Here is a 16,361-nt window from a genome sequence, read left to right as displayed (position 1 = left end):
ACTGTGAGGGAAATGTTTCCACGAAGAATATTAAAATTGTTAAGGCGATGGTTGAATTATTAATGTAAAAGTAACGTTATGTTGTTTCTTATTAAAAACAATATAACTTTAGTATTCGCATAGCTGATATATTTTTACAATGTATAGACTTTTAGGTTTAAGTGAATACATTTTTGTATTCAATGTTGTTTATGGGTCTTTTTCTTCCCGGTGTTTGTTTCAACACGGCTAGATTACCGGGGAACACCGGAAATAACGTAAATGGCGCGAACAACATCAACAAAGAGCACCGTTCAATTTCGCTGAACAGTCTCCATAAATTTACAAATATTTTTTAATATTTCCAGGCCTTGCTAGACAGTACCAATACCACTGCAGTGATAATTGGAAATATATATATTTTTTAAGTTTTTTTAGCTAAGTTCGAATGTTAGCTTATCGGCGTTTCCTTGACTTGCATAGACCAAAGGGCAGCAGATCTGGAGAAAGTGACATGTATCGATGAGTTCGTCCTCGACGAGACGTAACAACGTTAAAAAAATAATTCTGTTTGTAGTCGGACTTGGTTTATATTGCTGTCATTACACTACTTTAATTTGTTAACACCCAAAAGCTGACTAAAGGTGAGTACCCATCGGTTTGGCTCTTGTAAACTAGGCACTGTTGGACTGTCAAATGTGGCTAAACGTTGTAGCATTTTACGTAAACATAAACGTATCTTCTGTGTATTACTTTTCTTCTAAGTCACCCATTGTCATTAATGTTTGGCGTAATTTGTGTGTGAAAGGGTTGACCATGTCTGAAAGTGACACGAACGACTTTATCGTGAAGTTTGTGGAGAGTCAAGGCCAACAAACGGAATATGCTGTCAAGGCTTATGAGGTAAACTCAACTCAATGTCTAACTGTCTCTTTCTAAGTTTTCCTGGCGCTGCTCCCTTCAGGTGTCAGGTTCAATCTTTTCTGTCCTAGTTTTAAAAAAACATACAAACAACTTAAACTTGCTCCAGCTCAGTCTTGCTCCAACTTCCTGTTGACATTGTTTGCTTATCTGCCATCTTTAACATAAATGTCTTCATTGTCCACAGGCCATTTCGGAGCTGCAGTCTGAGAAGTACTTAAAAACCGTCTCAGAGGAAGATGTTTTACAGATGGACAAGCGGGACAATGCTCTGTTTGTCTTCAGCTCCTTTAGCTCTCCTGCATTTCTGCACTGCTCCAAGGTTTGATTTACATGTTAATATATATACTGTGTACTTGTATCCATAAATTTGTTTTACGTCGCCCTTTTATTTGTTCCAAAGCTCGGATGTCGAATTGTGAGTCCATTGGTGGTGCTGTACTGCCTGCAGCACCAGCGCTGTGTCCCTAAGGCGGAGAAGCCTGTGTATAACATGGCCATGGCTGACGTCGTCATTTCCTGCACAAGCCTAGATAAAGGAACACGGGTAAGTGCTGTTGAAACAGGAGTTGATGGTCATGGCATTATCAGTGATTTTTTTTTAACAATTAAAATAAACAAAACCTATTGGATGAACTTCATGATACATATATAAATGTCACAGAGTCTGTGTGTTTCTGCAGAAAGAGATGATGGATCTTGTCCAACTCATGGGCGGTCGGGTCTTTCTCGACCTTAGTTTGCCAGTCACACACCTGATTGCAGGAGAGGTGGGCAGTAAGAAGTACCTGGTGGCTGGCAGCCTGGGAAAACCCATCCTGCTGCCCTCTTGGGTCAAAGCATGCTGGGAAAAATCACAGGACAGGTAGAGTTTTATTTACAGTTACATACCGTATATTCATCACTGAAATCTGAAGGTTCGTGAGTGTCATCTGGACACAGAAATACTGGTTTGACTCTGCTCTTCTGTTCAGTCTGTTCAGGTTCACAGACTTACCCACTGAGGACTACCTGTGCCCTGTGCTGCTCGGTTGCACCGTGTGTGTGACCGGACTCTCCAGCACGGATCGAAGGGAGGTGCAGCGTCTGTGTCAGCAGCACGGGGGAAATTACAGTGGACAGCTCAAAATGAATGAGTGTACCCACCTCATTGTTGATGAACCAACAGGTACGTTGTTGGCAGTTTATTCCACCATCTGAACACTGTTCCTGCGGTCAATTTTATATGTAGTATTATTATGAAATGTGCAACACCACAGGGATTTTTATTGTGCAATAATATGAGTAAATATGAAGTATATGTATATATATATGTATGTATGTATATATGTATGTATATATGAATGTATATGTTTATATATGTATATACATATGTATATATGTATTTATATACATACTTATATGTGTATACTGTACATATATATGTAAACACATATATATATTTATGTGCAGTTGTATTCATACATGTGCAATGTCACCGACATTGATATGTGCAATATTATTGCTCAATGTGAACTATTTTATGTTCAAAGTTGTTTCCGCAAATGTGCAACATCAAAGGCATTTTATGAGCCATTTAATTTGTAAATGCTTAATATTGTGGGCATTTACATGTATGAGATCAGTAAACATGCAAGATCACAGACGTTTTAGGTTCAGTATAAGTAAATGTGCACCAATAATTAAATTCTGCTGTTGCTGGGCTGTGTAATCCAGAGAGTCTGTATTTATTTGTCTGCAGGACAAAAGTATGAATGCGCTCGTAAGTGGAACGTGTACTGCGTGTCGCTGCTCTGGCTGTTTGACAGCATCGAGAAAGGCTACTGTCAGGATGAGAGCAGATACAAAGTAGAACAAAAGACGTCCAAGACCAACACCCGACCTCACACCTCTACCCCGACTGGATCCAACAAGAAGGGAGGTGAGCAGCACACGAGTCTGTCTCATTCATTTTATTTTTGTTTCTCTTTTTATCATTTGAATCCATTTTGATTTTATTCATTCATTTATTTTTTCCGCTTTAGAGAGTCTGTCTTTGTTGGGCTTGAGTCACATCTCCGTCAACGCCAGTATGACCATACAGGAAACGGCTCTGACCGATAACACCACCATGAGTCGTCTGGAGGCCCCCGACCTTACAGACAACATGGACATCACTGTCTCTCCAGCTGATGATTTACTGGACGGTTGTAAGGTAGAATATCTCTTTTGTGTTATTACGTCATGTGAGATTTTTCAACCAATAGAATCAACCAGATTAATCCATGTGTTGAATTTGGTTCAGCTCTACCTGTGTGGTCTGCCGGCCAAGAAAATGGAGAAGCTGCGACGTCTCGTCAACACAGCAGGTGGTCTGCACTTCAACCAGCCGAGTGAGGAACTGACACATGTGGTTATGGGAGACCTGGACCAGGACCTCAAGACCTTCATCTCCAAAGCCAATCACAGGTAAGGACAAAAAAACAAAAAAAACAAACAAACACACAACCAAAAACAAAAAGTTACCGTAGCTGCTTCATCTCCTTTAAAGTCAATGAAAATACATGGAAAAAATACAATGAGCCAAATGTTCGCCAAACAAATGGTAAAAAACATTATTAAAAATGCAATAATAAAAAGCAGAGAGATCAGAGCTGAAAGGTGAACAAAAAGGTTAAAAAAATTTGGAAAAATCAAATAAATGAAATAAAAAACTGTGAACTTTACTGAATGGAAAATTATAGAAAAGAATGTGGAAAAATAAAATAAAAAATGTGAACTTTACTGAATGGAAAATTATAAAATTGACATTTAGCAGGTAAAAAAAAATGTAGGTAGCTAAAAGATAACCAGAAAATTAAGCAGAAATAGCCGATTGTTAAACCGTAATGTTGTTTTTTCAACTGGAATAGCATTAAAAAATCCTTGAATATTAACCAGGAAGACGTGTTAAGTTACAAAGACCTCAGCGATGACACTGTTATGTCAGTATTGACTCCTTCACTCTGTGTTTTTTTTTTTCTCCAGGCCTCATGTGGTAACAGTGCAGTGGCTGCTGGACAGTTTCACCAAAGGCACTTTACTCCCAGAGTCAGACTTCTTCCACTCCGACTGCCTGCCTCCCACCCTACCCGCCGTATCCGCGCCAGTCAGACACGTTCCCACCTCCCGGCCCTCACTGGGCCCCCCTGTGGCCAGTCCTGAAACCCCCAGAAAGGCAGAGGAAGACCTGTTGTCACAGTACATGGATGATGACCCAACAGTAGGTGTGTGTGTCTGTCACTCACTGACCCTTTACTTGGAGCAAAATAAATCAAACTGGTGAAACCAGATGATATAAATATGTCAATATTATTCTTTCAGTTGACCTGCCGCCACCAGAACCTGAGAACAACAACAGGACGTCCATGAGAGCAGAACCACGGCCCACAGAGTCCTGGGCTCCACAGCAGTCCAGACTGAGAGAAACAGAGTCCACCCTGCAGGAGGCCAGCGGGGCCGGTCTGTTCTTCGGAAAGTGTTTTCTTCTGGTGGGCTTCGGCTCGGAGGCTGAAGCCCAGCTCTCTGCGTTGGTGACGGAGCACGGAGGGAGAGTTCTGACGGGTCGAACACGGATCGTCGCTGATTTCGCTGTGGTACCTCTGTTGGGCTGTTCAGTGGAGGCGACAGTGGATGAGGTGGTGACGGACACCTGGCTGGTGAGATCACACATAGACTCACTTCAACTGTTTATTTTTACATATTTCCTATAATTAAATTAACAGAGAGAATTGACGTCACCTATTTCCTATAAATAAATTAACAGAGAGAATTGACGTCACCTCTCTCCTCATATCCCAGGCCATGTGTGTGGAGGAGGACTGTGTCCTCCAACTCTCCTCCAACCCTCTCTTCACTCCTGTTCTCGTCATGGACGGACGTCTCCCCCTGAAAGACAGCGTTCTCTCCGTCAGCCAGTTCACCGGAGCAGAGAGAGAATCTTTGGTGGAACTGGCCAAACACCTCGGAGCCAGGTACCGACTCTCTCAGCCACTACAAACCGAACCCCTCCTTAGGAAATACTTAAACTCAACATTCATTTCTCTGGCTTCCTCCTGCAGCGTACAGGATTACTTTGTGCGCCTGGCCAACCAGAAGAAAGGCATGGTGGCCAGCACCCACCTGGTGCTGCAGAGCCCTGAAGGCACCAAGTACGAGGCGGCAAAGAAATGGGGGCTTCCTGCCGTCACCATGCACTGGATCCTGGAGTCTGCTCGCACTGGGAAAAGAGCAGACGAGGAGAAGTTCCTGGTGGATCGTCCTCCATCACCAGGTTAAAAAAAAATTAATGATCAGAAAATGCTTTTGTTGTCACTCATTTAATCTTTTTTTCAGAGGTAGATTTAGTTTGATTATCTTCTTCTTCCACAGAGAGGGATGAAGAGAGTTTCGTCGGGGGGTCCCAGAAGCCGGCCACGATGCCCTCGGCCCGTTTATCTCCTGAAATCCCTTTGCTGGGTTTCCAGAGTGGCAAAGCGGTGACTCCACTGGACTTGGGTCGCTTTCAGAGCAAAGTCTTCCGTTCCGTCCTGGACGAGATGAAGCCCAAAGACGTCAGCTCCCCAAAACCAAATCAGGAGGGCGGTTCCAGGAGGAAACAGCTTCAGAAGGAGCCTTCGCTGCAGCTGGACACTCCCTCTCGTTTCCTCAGCAGAGACCAGCTCTTCAGGCCAACCTTCAACGTCAAGGTCGGGGCTGACTGGAGGATTGTTGTCTAAATTCTCCATCATCCTTATTTAAAAAAGAAAAAAATCTAATAGACAGTAGTCTGTTATTTCAGGATGCCCTGGGAGCTCTGGAGACTCCAGGTGGAAGATCTATGCCTGGAGAGAGGGTGGAGACTCCGTTGACTGACGTCGTCAACAGGAACCTGAAGGTGGCGCTGGCTAACAGCACACGGAGCAAAGACGCGCAGGAGATCTCAGCTAGTCCGCAGCTCGTCAAGAAAGAGGAGAAGCAGGTGACACCAAATAAAATACTCAAACGCAATTAACAATTAATTTGATTGTTCCTGATTTCCTAAAATCAAACAATTCCTTCACCTGTTGTCGTCATCATTGTTTTCAAATTCTTACTGGTTTTGTAACTGTTTTTTCTCCTCTTCCAGACTCCAGGCCAACAGGTGGCTCCACTGAGTGGTGTTGTCATCTGCGTGGGAAAGAAGCTGAGCAAAATGCAAAGTGAACTAAACGCCGTCGCCGCCTCCCTCGGAGCAGACTTCAGGTTGTTTAACTGACAGTTTTTATGATGAACTGCATAACAAAATGATTATTCAACAGCGCTGTTTCTTCTCTAAGGCTGAACCTTAGTTGTGTTATTTATACCTTGGTTTTTTGTTTTTGATTTAGGTGGGCCTGTGACGACACAGTGACCCACTACGTCTACCAGGGCCGTGTGGGCGACAACAGCAAAGAGTACAGAGCTGTGAAGGAGAGAGGACTGCACGTGGTGTCACAGCACTGGCTGCAAGCTGTATGTTTGATATACTCAAATATACTGTAAATAAAAACACATGCATTATTAATGTGATATTCTGACGGTCGTTGTCATGTGTGCCGTTGACCAGTGTGCAGAGGAGGAGAGACGTGTCCCCGAGTCTCTGTTTCCGTTCAGCTACAACCCCAAGATGAGTCTGAACCTCAGCCAAGTTCCTAACAACACGCAGAGGTCTCCACCGCTGACCAGGACGCAGCTCAGGAGCATGGACAATGAGGCCGCTGATGACGCTGTAAGTCGAGAGGGATTCTGAGGCTTTGGAATTTTTTTATTATAAATATTTTTTCATTTTTGTTTCACTCCTCAGACACAGCAGGAGACCACAGACGAAGCTACAACCTCACGCCGTGTCAGTAACGGAAGTGTGGAACCAGAAGAGATGAACAGCACGCATGAACGGAGCGGTGCGTTGTTTTGTTTTTTTTCTCTTTTCCCCTTGGTTCCCAACCTACGGGACATGTAACTACTAGTGGTACTCCCCCTAGTGGTCAGTGGAGTGATCTGATGTTTTTCTTAAATATGTAAATATGTGTGTGGTTTCAGACTTGGATTGAAGTACCTGTTGTAGTAATAATAATCTTATTTGGGGTAAATAGTTTTAAATCCTCTGCCGAAACGTGAAAACATTTGCTTCATTAACTCGTGATTTTGTTTTTTTTCCAGACATCTCCGAGACTCTGGAAATGAGGGAGAACCTGCAGAGACAGCTGCAGGAGATCATGTCAGCCACCAAGTTGACCACAGGGAGGCGTACATCGGTCAGACTGGCCCAGATGGGATCGGTAGGGGTGGATTCAAGGCCAAACACACCTGATGGAAGCAGAGTTGGACGCAGCGGGAACAGGAGAACTCTGGAAGCCCTGAGGTAAAACGTGGAGACGGAGTTCAAATCTTTTCACTGTCAAATTTCTGGCCATTTCTGATGCATGTTCCTTTTTTTGAAAACTAAATTATTAATGAAGAATGGAGGAATAAATATATTAAATATTATTTTCTCTTCTGTTAAATGTTTTTGAGGGTCGATAGTTTAATTTTGTGGCTTCTTCTCCAGGGTTCACAGAGAAGCAGCCATGGACATAAACACTGAGCCCTCCCAAAGCGAGCAGATCGTCTGGGACGATCCCACGGCCAGAAAGGAGAGAGCTAAGCTGGCCGATAACCTGCAGTGGCCTGGAAGTCCATCCCAGAACTCGGAGCCACAGGCAGCAGCGCCTCCTCCGTCCGCAGAAAACAGTCTTCGGTACGGGGAGTCCATGACTGACTCTGAGCTGGCAGAGATGGGTGAGACGTCGCACCGGTTCTAGAATGAAATCTGCTTTTGGTTTATTCTCTCAAAATCAAATCCACATCCTCACCTTTTCATTCAAGCTGCCTGTGCGGTCATCGATCGACATATGGGCCAGAAAACGTCGCCTCCACCAGACGAGTCAGAGAACAACATCCTCACTCCTAAAGCTCCCAGCATCGCTTTTCCTCTGGCTAATCCTGCCGTAGCACCAGAGCCACAGGTAAACATTAATGTTTCCATTAACACGGCCGCTGATGTTGTTTGTCTGCAGGGATTTTGGTGTAAATTGGATTTTTTTTTTTTTTTGGAAACACAAATTACAACTGTGTTTGTTTGTTTTCTTCTGTTGAGCCTCTGGTGCTAAAAAAGAATTGTTTACTTCCTCCCAGGAGGAGAGAACGGAAGAAAGGCCTCCGCCCAGATTCCAGCTCTCCTCCCTCAGCCCTCAGGAGCGTATTGATTATAGTCACCTCATCGAGGAGCTGGGTGAGTCCCTCCACTAATTAAAGCTCTAATTGCATTTCATTGGACAAAAGAAAAAGAGTTCAGACCTGAAATTGATCCCTGAGGAGCGAGCATGATCAGTCAGGAAACAAATCATTACTGAAATCATTGAACATCTCCATATTTATGATGTTCATCTATTTGTTATGGTTGTTTTTTTTTTTACTTATTACAGGGTTGTAAACGGTGATTTTCCTTTCCTGTATCTGACACTAGGTGGCGTTGTTCTGGACAAACAGTCCTTCGACCCCAGCTGCTCCCACATCATTGTTGGGACTCCCCTGCGCAATGAGAAGTACCTGGCAGCGCTGGCAGCCGGGAAATGGATCCTGCACCGTTCGTACCTGGAAGCGTGTCGATCAGTCGGTCACTTTGTCCAGGTCAGAACCGTCGAACAGTTCCACCGACCTCTGGTCCTCTCTCTCTGTTCTGATGACATACATTTATACTGTAAACTGTGTCTGTGCTGCAGGAGGACGAGTACGAGTGGGGCAGCAGCTCCATCCTGGACGCTCTCCCCTCCATTAACTCCCAGCAGAGGAGATTAGCATTGGCCGCCATGCGCTGGAGGAAAGCTCTGCATGGACGCAGTAAACAAGGAGTAAATACGATACACACACATTTGTACCGTGTGAATAATAATACTACTGATGTTTGAGGGGATTTTTTGGGCAATTTCATGAACTTTTATTAACTATTTTTGAGCTAACATTTAGCAACCACCTTTACTGAATTCTGTCTTCATGGCTAACCTAAAGATACTGTAGTAATTCAATTATTATTATATAATAATATATATATTATTAATTATATATTATATAATTATTGTATTGCATAATATTTATTAATAACTATTATTATAATTACTGGTCACATCTGGCCAGTTTTTGACTTGATCTTAAAGCTATTGTTGTCATTTTCTCTGCTACTTGTTAGCAATTTTGGGGCTAACTTTTAGATGTCTACTTAGCTGTGTTTCAGTGTTACTCCTTTGTTTTTCAAACTTCAAGCTTTTGTCTCTAATTTTGTTTTACTTAATTATTTCCAGGGCAAATTGTTAACATTTTCTTGGTATTTTAGCAACATTTGAGCTGTTAGCCTAACTGTGGTCTCTGTTAAACAAACCAACAATGTTGTTAATTTGTCTTGTCTGTATTTTCCAGGGTGCCTTCAGTGGATGGACGGTGATGCTGAACATCGACCACAGCAGAGAGTCGGGCTTCAGGAGGTTACTGCAGTCTGGAGGAGCTAAGGTCGGTTCTGAAGTGTTGACGCAAACTTCCCGTCAACTCCAAAACTTCTCTCCTCCTCCTCACTCTCTCGCTCACGTCTGCTGCCGTTTCTTTCCCTCCGGTTCTCCAGGTTCTGCCCAGTCCTTCTCCGTCCCTGTACAGAGAAGCCACTCACCTGTTCGCTGACTTCAGTCGACTGAAACCCACAGACTTCAGAGTGAACGTGTCTGAGGCCTCCTCCCAAGAAGTCACGTGTTTGAAGCCAGAGTACATCGCTGACTACCTCATGCAGGTCAACGCAGCTCCAGAAAGATTTCTAAAAAAAAATCACTAAAAGTACATTGTTTTTACACAAACACTGCTCTCTTATGGTCTCCTCTCCTCCAGGAACCGATTCCACCCCTTGACCTCTACCTCCTGACCTCGGCTCCTCCTGAGGAGACCCCCGACACGCCGTCACGTAAACGTAAAGCGGCAGAGGACACTTCCAGGCTGAAAAAGAGTCGTTTGAACTGAAGTGGTAATCTTAACAAAAAATAAATGAAATCACCATAGTTCCCTGTAAAATAAGGTATTTTTTAAATGTTTTAAATTAAAATAAAATAAATATAGTACTGTAGTGGTTTTTGTTTTTTTCTTCTATTTTGTCAGGTTGTGACAGCAGTGCAGCCGCTGCTCCTCACTGTGGGACTGTGGCGGTGATGGATGAGTCAATCTGAAGGTCTGCACAAAAGTGTTGAGTCACGGTTTTAATTGAGCTGTATCTTTTACCTGTAGAGGGCAGTGCAGCACCACTGTAGAATTAAGACCTGCGTTAGAGACTTAACACAAATAAGTCATTTCAGCTTTTATTGAGGACATTTTAAAAGAAAAATGTTTTTTTTATTGCTTTGTTAACGTTGTCTAAAATTTGGAAATTTTAAGTCGAAGATAAAAATGATCAGTTTTGGGTTTTTTTCAGGTCATTTTAAATGACAAAAAGTCACATTAAGGACCAATCGAATTATTCCACACTTGTCTCAGAGAAACACCAGCTTCACCCACGAGTGAGTACAACCGTCCTTCATCTTTGTGTTCTACAAACACCAGGTTCTGTTGGGTTTAGAATCCCCACCATATGGACAGATAAGTGGTTTAACCTGGGAGTAAAAGGAACAGACGACAGACCCAGGACTGAAGTGGTATTCATGAGGCAGAGGAGTCTGGTCACTGAATCAGTCAGTGAAGAAGAGGAAGAGTCAGCTCAACTGGAGAGCTGGGCCACGATTGGTCAGTTTTGTGCTTAGAATTTCCAAATCTGAAGGGTAAGAGCTAGATATATGGACCAGGGCGCCTCCTGCTGGACGGAACACTACTGCAGAATAAAAATAAATATATATTATATAATAATAATACACTTTTTCCAATATTTGTTATTATTTGTGTTGCTTTTTTAAAGATTTTACTCATGTTAATGATTTTTTTAAATGTTTTTCATTCATTTTTTGGGTGGTCTAAGTATGCTGGGGGTCTGGGGCACCTAACCATGAATTCACCTGGGGAACCAAAACAGCTGGAGCCGCCCCTGGAATAATTTTTTTTAATTTAATCAATGTGAAACTGTATTCTTGAAGTCAAAATTGAACAAAAATGACATTTTTTTAATATAAACTGTAAACGCGGTAAGTATAATTTATTATACCCCGATCACCTGTGGGGTGGGGGGTGACACATCAGCGGGTGTTACATGACTTGCAGGTTGGGGGTGTCTGCTGACGCATCACTTCTAACTCGGGTTCTCCTCTCAGGACTGGCGCTCAGAGAGAGGAGGAGTGAGGAGCAGAGGGAGGAAAGTCTGCAGCAGTCCTCATTAAAATTCTCTGTCCGTACACTCCCTCCTCCCTCCCTCCCTCACCCACCACCACTCAACCTTTGGTGGGTGGCACCACGGGCGTCCTGCGCGCTTCCTAATTGCTAACCAGGCATTAACGAGCGCTCACCGAGCAGCGTGGCCGCGGATCGAGGCTCCGTCACAGAGTTTCCTTCACAGACACCTGCTCCTCCTCCTCCTCCTCCTCCTGATACTGACCACACCGGGGGCTACAAGAGAAGGATCGGGGGGGAGGTGAGTCCCGGAGGTCCAGCAAAGGGTGGCGCCCGTGCGCATCTCTCCTCCAGCCTGGACACACTGTTGGTCCACACTCACCGACTGCTCCTCCTCCTCCTGGTTGTTCTGCTCCTGCTCCTCCTCCTTCTGGTTCCTCCGCTCCTCCTGCTCCTGCTGAGGCTTCAGTGGATCTCGCACCGTGGTTGGAAGTGGTCACATTTCCCCTTGAGGAGTGGCGACATGTGGGTCCGGGTGGTGTGAGGACTGACGGACGATCTCAGGTTCCGTTCCTGTCGGACACGCAGAGGACCCGACGTTACAACGCACCTTGTGGAGTAGGTGAGTACACACACACTTGACAGCTTCACCTCCTCCCTCTGAGCCCTCCGTTGTCTGTCGGTGTCGGTGGAACTGTTTTTGGAGGTGGTGACTGACAGAGTTCCAGGTACTGATCCTGATCCGGACCCGTGTCTGTGCTGCGGTAACTCTCGCCGCTTCACGTGTGGAAATCCTGCTGCTGTCAGCTCTCAGCTGCATTCACGCATTTCATTAGACAGATGCTGATGTCAGGACCCGGGGATGTCTTTATTAGGAGGTTGGGAAAAGATGGGAATTTTCACTGGGAATGACGTGGTTTAGAGTCGGGAGTCCTGAGCAGAGGGTTTGGTCAAACACTGTTGACTTTCCTGTTCAATTTATGATCAAGTTATTTGAGTCAATAAGTTCTAAGACGTGTTAACATCTTGTAGAGACAGGGTCTCTCTCTCCCCCCACCTTCCCCCCTCTCTCCCTCGTCCTCACGATCTTGTAGAGACAGGGTCTCTCTCTCTCTGTCCCCCCTCTCGTCCTCACAGCTTTGACACCTGTCTCACCATAGAACAAACATCACATTCCAGCCAGACTCTGTCACAGCTATCATTTAGCTTGGAGGTGGTTCAAAGTGTGGAACGTGTATCGTTGGTGGTACCTGGCCTCCCTCTAGTGGTATCCGGAAGAATCTGATTCACACTAGAATTTGGTTCGACCATCAGTGGTTCAAAATAACTATTGTATATTCTTGCTTGCTCTCAGTGTGTGTGTGTGTGTGTGTGTGTGATTTCGTAGTGTAATTGAAGTATCAGTCGTAGTACTACAAGAATGTCACCGTGATCTGCTGTGTTTTTAATGATGGTTGGACTGGAGGTATTTGATGCTGATCTTTTTTTAGAGGTGTATGAAGTTTGAGAAGCACCGATCTGGAAGAACATTTGGAAGGAACTGGATTTCAGTTCTTGTCATTCTTCTTGTCATTGAAGACGTTTCATTTTGAGAAGTTTAGAAGAAAGAAAACTGGACTTCTCTCACTTCCATATCTGATGTCCTTCAGCTCTTTCCACCTAAATGGGCTTGAGTTTCTTCAAGATGTTTGATCTCGGATCTGCTTTCTCCGTTCTTCAGCTTGAGTTTCCTGGAGACTGTTCTGAAGTGACATCTTCAGTTCTTCCAAACCTCGCTGAAGCTTTTGGTACATGCTAGACGTTAGAATCTGCTTCACGTCTTTCAGACGTTGCTCGATTTTTTTTTGTTTGACGTAAGAATCTGCTTTACATCTTTCAGACGTTGCTCGATTTTTTTTTTATTTTTTTTTTTTAGACATAATTTCCAAAAGTGTCGTTAAGCAAGTTCCTCTAGAACGTACAAAAACTTCTTGGATAAGAGAATAAAATCTCAGCAACAGCCAGAGACAAATTCATGGTTCAGGTCCATGTCTTTCTCCTGAGGGGTCTTCAAGTGCTTCATTCCTAAGAAGAGACGATGTGAGACCACCATGGACAGGCCGACGTCACCCAGTACCTCTGTGTAAAGAGGGTACTTCAGCTTTGTTGGCAGGAACACAGGCCTGGTATATAGACCTCTTTAAAGTGAGTCCCAGTTCAACCTGCAGACCACTCTCTGCATTGTGTCAGGAATGTTTGGCTGCAGGTTCTCCACAGAAACCCCCCCCCCAACCCCACAGCTTCTTTGTTCTGGGGGGGGGGGGTGATCCTCCAGTGCTGTGTGTGCAGTGGTGGGGGGAGGTGAGTGGGGTCAGCGGGGGTACTGGCATATGTAGCTGACAGTGAGGAGTCCATGAATAGGTGTTAGCTCCTTACGCTAATGACCACATGGACGCCCCCTTTAGGGATCAGCTGTTTATGATCCGGACCGTTCAAGTTCAAGTCCTTGTGTTGTTCGGCATAATTTACCTGGACTGAATTTGTTTGTTTAGGTTAGTTTTTGTAAGTACCAGGTTGTTAACGTCATGGCAAACAATCTCCTAAAATGACGCCCAAGGCACCATCTGCTGGAATGGGTGCTGCTATTACCCTTAGTAAAGCAATTACATCTGGAGTGTAGCCACAGTCTCTCCTAGCTCACAGAAATGCTTAGCGCAGACAGCTGACATCAGCCCAGATGTAGCTAAATGTTAGCAAAGAAAATACACAATGAGCTGTCAGAGGTCAACCTGAAGGTCGCTGCACTTTGATGACCACAGTTCATCCTTGAGACACTGTCCGACCAGTGGATTTGGTGCCACATCCAGAGTCGACGTCTTTTTCTTTCGCAGGACACCATCGGTCCATCGGTGCAGCTGCTTCTTTATCACCAGGAGTTTGAACAATGACAAAACACTGGGAACATATCAGCGTTCCCAAACCTCCCTTAAACAAACTTATCAGGGATGTTTCAGGAAGAGGGAAAAACCTGGTTTCGGTCGCTCCGAACAGAAACTGTGACGGAGCTGATGGGAAAGTTTCAGGGGAAATGTTGAGTTTCTGTGTGTTTCTGCTAACCTTTAGATGCTTTTAGGTTGTTGTTGTTAGTTTTAGCTTTGTTTGACTTTGTTTTTTGCTCATTTTGGGCTAACATAGACTAGCATTTTTTAGGGTTGCCTTAAAGTACGGTTTAATTTAACACAAGAATTAGTAGAAAAAATTCAAAGAGTTTTTTTTTTCTTTTTTCTCGCTAACCTTTTGCGTTTTAAACTAGCTCTTATGTTCGCTTGAGATACCACTAAGCTAATCTCTAAGGCTAACACTTCTAACAACACATTACATACACAGATACAGATGCTAGGAACACATAGCTTAGCATTTTGCATGTAGCTTGTCCTAAAAGTTAGCTTTATATTTTACATGGGGAAAAAAAATGACCTCAAACACGAGAAGTTCCAAGAATTTCTCTAGAAAGTGTTGCTAACATCTGATCCTGCTTTGAAGGTGTCGTCATTTGAAACCCTTTGTTCAGTATCAAAGGTAGAGTCTGCGGCGGCCGAGGGGGGACTCACCCGCTGTAGCTAACAGCAGAGGTTCACAGAGGAGAAACAGGGCGACGTGTGCTAATGAATAACCGACCATTATGATGATTAAACGGACTCAGGAGTCAGATAAGAGTGTGGTGGCCGTCCGAGCGTGAGGCGGGTGAGGGTGAGCAGGGGGGAGGGATTCCTCACATTCCTCACAGGCAGCCATGCCACTCCAATCTGCATCTCCACCCACCGTGTGCCACGAAGGACCCGAGGGTCCAGAAAGAGGAACCGATAAAGTTCCTTTGTGCCAGAAACCCTGTGGTTACGTAAGGTGATGCCTGAGCTCGGCCTCTGGTTCAGCCAATCACGTGTCGGGTTTCATCCTCTGTGTAGATCAGAATGAGAGAAGAAAATGGAAATTTTTGTTTTAACATTTGAATCTCTACTTCACAAAGTTCTTTATCTGATGGTGAGAAATAATGAGAAACTCCAGTCCCACCGTCCGTCCATTACTATTCACTCTAAATTGACTATTGGTGTGAATGTGAGTGTGAATAGTATGAATGGTCTCTGTGTTTCTGGTGTTTTTTAGCCATTAAAATCCTTGACATTTGATTGGTCGTTTTTCCCTTCATGGATCTGGTTGTAGTGGATGTGGTTCAGATGTTGAGTTTCTCTCCGGGGAGGAAACAAAGACGAGGGAAGACCTTGTGGTTTCAAATCCGATTAAATCGGACGAAGCCTGTGATCGGAGTTCCATTGACTTTTGACTGGAGTCAGTTTTACTGCAGTGACTCTGTGTAATATTCAGTATTTTACTGCTCTCTTATTCTTTTTCTACTGGTTCGTTTTCTCGTTCTCTTTTGTCATGGTTTTTGTCGTTGGTTTGTTTCTTATTTCCCCTCATCTCCTTGAAATTAAATTATTTTCCCAACTCTTAAATCTGTCTTATATAATATATATATACTGTATAGAGTTCAGTACCTAGCCTCTGGTACTATCAACAGTAGCAGCTAGTACTGTCTCTGGTATTGTAGTACCTGTAATGAAAATCACGTAGTTCTGGGAACCGAGTGGTTTCTTGAGAAATTGGGAATTGTTCCAGCTCTAGTTCAAGGCCCGGAAATCATGTGTTTGTTTTTGTAGTTTCTGTTTCTGGAGCCGGTGATCACGTAGTTCGAGGAACAGTCCCCGCTCCCTGGAACTGTTACCTCCTGTGGAAACCACAGCATTGTCTGCGCTTAGAACCCCAGAAACAGTTCCAGTTCCACTTTACCTCCATCTGACTTGTGTCTCCTCCACCTGTTGGACGGAGGAGTCAGTCCGACCACACAGTGGGTTTGTGTTTAAGGACCAATTAGCACATGTTCTCACCACAGCACTGATGACTGAAGCTAATGAGATTAGCACCCCACCTCACCCCTCACCCCTTTCCATCCCCCATCCCCCGCAGCTCCACGTTACTCCTGCAGACCCAGCATGTCTCTGCCCCCCCGCTCCCCTCGGGGGGTCATGTGATGGATGCGGACAATAGCAGCAGGTCTGAGGCTGCTCCCACCTCTGAGTGAG

General features: G+C 44.4%; 2 protein-coding genes across 5 annotated transcripts in view; both read left to right on the top strand.

Annotated features, from left to right (window-relative positions):
• The first annotated feature begins 237 nt into the window (after positions 1-237).
• Positions 238-10,526, top strand: topbp1 (DNA topoisomerase II binding protein 1). 3 transcript variants are annotated; one of them, XR_003049305.1, is made up of 30 exons: positions 238-623; positions 788-882; positions 1,088-1,222; positions 1,304-1,447; positions 1,584-1,765; positions 1,875-2,068; positions 2,642-2,821; positions 2,925-3,094; positions 3,185-3,348; positions 3,907-4,145; positions 4,243-4,577; positions 4,720-4,892; positions 4,980-5,191; positions 5,290-5,606; positions 5,699-5,878; positions 6,026-6,141; positions 6,267-6,390; positions 6,485-6,646; positions 6,722-6,818; positions 7,078-7,279; positions 7,466-7,695; positions 7,783-7,922; positions 8,092-8,188; positions 8,423-8,586; positions 8,679-8,807; positions 9,370-9,459; positions 9,569-9,730; positions 9,826-9,958; positions 10,090-10,159; positions 10,400-10,526. XR_003049305.1 is itself a non-coding variant. In XM_025054337.1 (29 exons), exons 2-28 carry the CDS (start codon positions 796-798, stop codon positions 9,952-9,954), a joined length of 4,554 nt encoding a protein of 1,517 aa, XP_024910105.1. In that variant the 5' UTR covers positions 238-623; positions 788-795; the 3' UTR covers positions 9,955-9,958; positions 10,090-10,227. The 3 variants fall into 3 exon arrangements, 2 of the variants coding, with proteins under 2 accessions (XP_024910105.1, XP_008306404.1); XM_025054337.1 differs by lacking the exon at positions 10,400-10,526 and having other exon boundaries at positions 10,090-10,227; XM_008308182.3 differs by lacking the exons at positions 10,090-10,159; positions 10,400-10,526 and having other exon boundaries at positions 9,826-9,975.
• tmem108 (transmembrane protein 108) overlaps positions 10,403-16,361 on the top strand; it is a 30,609-nt gene continuing 24,650 nt past the window's right edge. Inside the window, exons 1-2 of one of the 2 annotated variants that reach the window (XM_025054339.1) lie at positions 10,403-10,484; positions 11,226-11,859. The gene's annotated coding sequence lies outside the window, so the exon portion shown is untranslated. Of the gene's footprint in view, positions 10,485-11,225; positions 11,864-16,361 lie in introns of both variants that reach the window. The other variant, XM_008308184.3, reaches the window with a different exon arrangement.

Source organism: Cynoglossus semilaevis, chromosome 3 (assembly GCF_000523025.1).
Source record: "Cynoglossus semilaevis isolate Cse_v1.0 chromosome 3, Cse_v1.0, whole genome shotgun sequence".
In the NCBI taxonomy this organism is placed as follows: Eukaryota; Metazoa; Chordata; class Actinopteri; order Pleuronectiformes; family Cynoglossidae; genus Cynoglossus; species Cynoglossus semilaevis.
This window is presented reverse-complemented; position numbering and strand designations above follow the sequence as displayed.